A 5,877-nucleotide genomic window follows, 5' to 3' on the forward strand; every position below is an offset into this window, starting at 1 on the left:
TAATTGGCATAGAGCTCGTCTCCTCCCCTCAGACGCAGTGTCTCCGCTTCTCTGACCTTTCCCAGAGCTAGTACCGGCAGGACCGGAGAAAAGCGCGCCTAGGCATTCCCGCCCAACGCCCCCGATTCACCTCATGCATATGCAAAACAGCCCTGCGCCCATTGGTGGGGCTAGGACATTGAAACCTGAATGCAGGGAAGCCATTGGTGAAGCCGCCACTACATAAATATGTAAATAAACGTGCCTACTTGCTAATGTAAGAGACTGTGGCTGCATTTTCAGACATGTAACCTTCCGCGCGTCTAGCTACTACTAGTAAATAGTGCGTGCTGGAAACCACTACAGCGCACAGCCGGACTCCCTAATTTGACAGTTTTGAGGTGAGGGGAAAACACTATGAGGCGATACATTTTGTGGTGATGAATTTGGGAAGAATCAAGGCGCCATTGGACACATAGGTGTTTCCCACAAGCCAAGCGCGGAGGGATATACTCTGAGCATCGCACAGCACCAAAATACTAGGAGTTAAGAGGCAGGTCTGTCAGTAATTGAGCTCAGAACCGGGAGGGCGGCGGCTGAGGAGAATCACACGTCTGCTCTATGGGATTTACACTGCCGGCTGCATAGAAACATACGGAGTGGATTTACCGCCATTTTCTATTTCTTGAACACTATCGCTACGGTCTGTGGTCCGGACTCCATGGTTTTTTCGGTGTGAGGCACCAGCCGGTTTGTTTATGTGTGGTGGGGAGAACTGACGCGGACGTGACGAGAGGACACCGGCTGCCGGCACTGCAGGATACACGAAGATGCTTCTGTCTAAATTCGGCTCCCTGGCTCACATCTGCACCCCCAGCAGCATGGACCACCTGCCGGGGAAGATCCTGCAGCCAGGTAGGGCTGGTGTTCTGGGGCGCCCGGTACCGGGAGGCTCGGTGCTAACTCGGAGCCCGGGGCTAATGGAAGCTTTGTGTCTCCCTAGTGAAAGCGGAGAAGGAGCCGTTCGAGAAGGTGTACCAGGTGGGCTCCGTCCTGGGCAGCGGCGGCTTCGGCACCGTGTACTCGGGCAGCAGGATTGCGGACGGCTTACCGGTGAGTCACCGGCTCACTGCTCGTGTGTGTGGTGGATCCCGACCTGGGCGTCATGGGACTGCTGGTGTGTGGTGGATCCCGATCTCCTACGTGTGATGGGACTGCCCGTGTGTGGTGGATCCCGATCTCCTACGTGTGATGGGACTGCCCGTGTGTGGTGGATCCCGATCTCCTACGTGTGATGGGACTGCCCGTGTGTGGTGGATCCCGATCTCCTACGTGTGATGGGACTGCCCGTGTGTGGTGGATCCCGATCTCCTACGTGTGATGGGACTGCTGGTGTGTGGTGGATCCCGATCTCCTACGTGTGATGGGACTGCTGGTGTGTGGTGGATCCCGATCTCCTACGTGTGATGGGACTGCTGGTGTGTGGTGGATCCCGATCTCCTACGTGTGATGGGACTGCCCGTGTGTGGTGGATCCCGATCTCCTACGTGTGATGGGACTGCCCGTGTGTGGTGGATCCCGATCTCCTACGTGTGATGGGACTGCCCGTGTGTGGTGGATCCCGATCTCCTACGTGTGATGGGACTGCTGGTGTGTGGTGGATCCCGATCTCCTACGTGTGATGGGACTGCTGGTGTGTGGTGGATCCCGATCTCCTACGTGTGATGGGACTGCTGGTGTGTGGTGGATCCCGATCTCCTACGTGTGATGGGACTGCCCGTGTGTGGTGGATCCCGATCTCCTACGTGTGATGGGACTGCCCGTGTGTGGTGGATCCCGATCTCCTACGTGTGATGGGACTGCCCGTGTGTGGTGGATCCCGATCTCCTACGTGTGATGGGACTGCCCGTGTGTGGTGGATCCCGATCTCCTACGTGTGATGGGACTGCCCGTGTGTGGTGGATCCCGATCTCCTACGTGTGATGGGACTGCCCGTGTGTGGTGGATCCCGATCTCCTACGTGTGATGGGACTGCCCGTGTGTGGTGGATCCCGATCTCCTACGTGTGATGGGACTGCCCGTGTGTGGTGGATCCCGATCTCCTACGTGTGATGGGACTGCCCGTGTGTGGTGGACCCCGATCTCCTACGTGTGATGGGACTGCCCGTGTGTGGTGGATCCCGATCTCCTACGTGTGATGGGACTGCCCGTGTGTGGTGGATCCCGATCTCCTACGTGTGATGGGACTGCCCGTGTGTGGTGGATCCCGATCTCCTACGTGTGATGGGACTGCCCGTGTGTGGTGGATCCCGATCTCCTACGTGTGATGGACCTGATCTCCTCCTACGTGTGATGGGACTGTTCGTGTGTGGTGGATCACGATCTCCTACGTGTGATGGGACTACTAGTGTGTGGTGGATCCCGATCTCCTACGTGTGATGGACCTGATCTCCTCCTACGTGTGATGGGACTGTTCGTGTGTGGTGGATCACGATCTCCTACGTGTGATGGGACTACTAGTGTGTGGTGGATCACGATCTCCTACGTGTGATGGGACTGTTCGTGTGTGGTGGATCACGATCTGCGCGTGGTGGGACTGCTCGTGTGTGTGTGTGGTGGATCCACACCTGTGCGTTATGGGACTGCTAGTGTGTGGTGGATCCCGATTTCCTACGTGTGATGGGACTGCTCGTGTGTGTGGTGGATCCCGATTTCCTACGTGTGATGGGACTGCTCGTGTGTGTGGTGGATCCACACCTGTGCGTTATGGGACTGCTCGTGTGTGTGGTGGATCCCGATTTCCTACGTGTGGTGGATTGTACGTGTGATGTGACTGCTTGTGTGTGGTGGATCCCGATCTCCCATTTCTGGTGGATCCTGATCGTCTCTTGTCTCCCGTCAGGTCGCAGTGAAGCACGTCTCTAAGGAGCGGGTGACAGACTGGGGCACCCTGGTAAGTGTCCGGTGCCGGGATATGCCGGTATTTGCCGGTGTGCACAGTGACTAGAGCCGTGTTCCCCTCCCCCACTACAGAGCGGAGTGATGGTTCCCCTGGAGATCGTGCTGCTGAAGAAGGTGGGCTCCGGCTTCCGGGGCGTCATCAAGCTGCTGGACTGGTACGAGAGGGCGGACGGCTTCCTCATCGTTATGGAGAGGCCGGAGCCGGTGAAGGACTTGTTCGATTTCATCACGGAGAAGGGGGCTCTGGACGAGGACACCGCCCGGGGCTTCTTCCGCCAGGTGCTGGAGGCCGTGCGCCACTGCTACAGCTGCGGGGTGGTGCACCGGGACCTCAAGGACGAGAACCTGCTGGTGGACCTGCGGAGCGGGGAGCTGAAGCTCATCGACTTCGGCTCCGGGGCGCTGCTGAGGGACACGGTGTACACGGACTTTGACGGTACGTGTGTACCCGGGTATCTGCATTGCAGGGCGGGCTGGCCGGCCGGGAGCTGCCGCCTGCTCCTCACATCTGTTTGTTGTGAAACCCGAGCCCTGAGTCACGTGAGGGCCGCGTTGTATTTGGTATCCTAGGAACGGTAGAGAGGAGAGGGAGCTGCTGATGGGGGAGGGGGTCTGCCGGGAGAAGACCTGCGCGCCCCCTCCTCCTCCCTTTGTGTCTATTTTTGGAGGGCTGCTGCAGACGGCACGTGGTGTTTGAAAGCAGCATAGTAAACAGCTGATGCCCAGGGCTGCTCATGGCAGTGGGGGAGGGGGGTCGGGGCACAGGCAGGTCACTGCCTCTCTAGCATTGTTCCATGGCACTAAACCTCTTGTTCTTCTTTTTAGGTACAAGGGTATACAGCCCCCCAGAATGGGTCAGATACCACCGCTATCATGGCAGATCGGCGACAGTGTGGTCTCTGGGTGTCCTGCTCTATGACATGGTGTGCGGGGACATCCCCTTCGAGCAGGATGAGGAAATCTTACGTGTGCGATTATACTTCAGGAGAAGAATTTCCCCCGGTATGTACAGAGGAGGGCCGGTGTGGCGGGAGGGCCGCCTGTGGTTCTAGGTTGTAATATTGTTCTTCTTGCTTGCAGAGTGCCAACAACTTATCAAGTGGTGCCTTTCTTTGAGGCCTTCTGACCGACCGACTCTGGAACAAATATTCGACCACCCGTGGATGTGTAAATGTGACCTAGCGAAGTCTGAGGACTGTGACTTAAGACTAAGGACAATTGACACAGATGCATCCAGCACAAGCTCAAGCAACGAGAGTCTGTAGCCAGAAGCTGGCAATAGTGGGGGGCACCAAACAGACGGGGGTGCTGCTGCCAACTGCCCTGGAGGCTCCATGGTTCCCGATCCTATAGATATCCCGTTATGCAGGATTTTGGTCAGTTTTTGTTTTTACATATTGCAGTTATCTCCCTGGAATGAAATGTAATTTTGACTTGAGGATCTGAGAGTTGTGGGCCAATGCTTACACTAACACGGACTTCCCGACACAAGAGAAGCAGTGACCTATTGACTACATAGTATACTGTTTTGCTCTCATAGAGCTTGGACTATATTTTTATTTGCTTTTTGAGTGCCTTTTTGAAAGCTGCTTCAGTGGGACTCTTTTATTTTTGGTTTACCTAGAGCTGTGTACCTCCATAGGTCGGCATCGTGGGCCTAGCTTGGCACCCATGGGCCATTTGGGACACACGCTCAGTGGACTTTCTCAAGTGACTCTTGTGATGAGTGCAGATTGTGACCATTTCTATGACAATGTTCTTCATGTAAGGTGTACGGTCATGTTGAGCAGGAATGCAGTTTTTTATTTTCCACTTCATTTAAGTTCCCTTTTTTTTTTTTTTTCCCCATCTCTACCACTGGGCAACACAGGACCATTTTATCCTCAATATTCCCAATCCTTGTCACCCCACAAGTCTTAAGTGTGTATGGGCATGTTATATGCACAATCAATGCAATATTCAAGGACTTTTACTTTTCCATATCTGTATTTAATTAATTTCTTGTATAGTTATTTATTGCGGTATTTAGACAGTTTCTCACTATTTATTTGATTAATTTATTAGTCTAGAATTTATCAAACACTGTGCTTTACATTGTTCCCAGCCCCCTTTTCCTTTCCTACCTTTCCTCATGGGATCCTATTAAGGAAGCTAACTAGTGACTCTTCTGCATTCCAATCATGTCCTTCCCAGTCTTTTCCATTCCCCTTCCTTCCTCCTTTCCATAACCTTAGCAAGTCTGTTTTTTAGATGGATAATTGTTGTATAAAGTCTAATTTATGAAAAATAGAATGACTGACTTTTGAGTTGGTTCTTATGCCTTCTTTGCCTGGTATGGGTTACCAGAAGTGTAAAATTATTCTTTTTGACAGGATTTTAAATTATTGGCATTATTATACAGTCTCCATGCAGTGGCTCTGGGAGGATAAGTGGCAGAGTCATGACCTTAACTTATTTTATTAGCTGTGTTGTGATCTGGCTGCATTTTATGCAGCTTGTTTATGATTTGTATTTTTTTTTTCTTTAACAGTGTGAAATGTATGGAGATCATATTTTTTTATACAAGTATTTCAATTAAACTTTTTGTACATAATCTGTTTTCAATATTTGGTCTTTTGCATATTTACACCATGTTCTATGATTGCTTAAAGCACCACCCCAGCATTTTGTTTTATTTCAGCCCGGGGTAGTGCTACTAACCCAAGATCCTGCACCAAATATACTCATATACTCATGCCTTGGTGGTCTTCAACTATTTCCGGATCTACTCCTGTCCCGCAGTGCCATCTTGTGACCACAACTTCTGACTGGAAATCCAAAGTAACTCACAATCTCTCAATGCAGATCTGTTGGTGACAGGACAAGGCTCTCATAATCTTGTATTGAAGTGTGACCTTGGTGCGATCCAGCAGGTCACAAACTGCTGGAGACCGACCG

The 5,877-nt window shown here is 52.4% G+C and overlaps 1 protein-coding gene across 1 annotated transcript; it reads left to right on the forward strand.

Annotated features, from left to right (window-relative positions):
* The first annotated feature begins 258 nt into the window (after nucleotides 1-258).
* Nucleotides 259-5,533, forward strand: PIM3 (Pim-3 proto-oncogene, serine/threonine kinase). Its single transcript, XM_069764963.1, has 6 exons — nucleotides 259-894; nucleotides 983-1,092; nucleotides 2,882-2,932; nucleotides 3,013-3,376; nucleotides 3,766-3,942; nucleotides 4,021-5,533. The coding sequence occupies exons 1-6, from the start codon at nucleotides 810-812 to the stop codon at nucleotides 4,203-4,205; spliced, it is 972 nt and encodes a 323-aa protein (XP_069621064.1). The 5' UTR covers nucleotides 259-809; the 3' UTR covers nucleotides 4,206-5,533.
* Nucleotides 5,534-5,877: the final 344 nt, after the last annotated feature.

Source organism: Ranitomeya imitator, chromosome 4 (assembly GCF_032444005.1).
Source record: "Ranitomeya imitator isolate aRanImi1 chromosome 4, aRanImi1.pri, whole genome shotgun sequence".
NCBI lineage: Eukaryota > Metazoa > Chordata > Amphibia > Anura > Dendrobatidae > Ranitomeya > Ranitomeya imitator.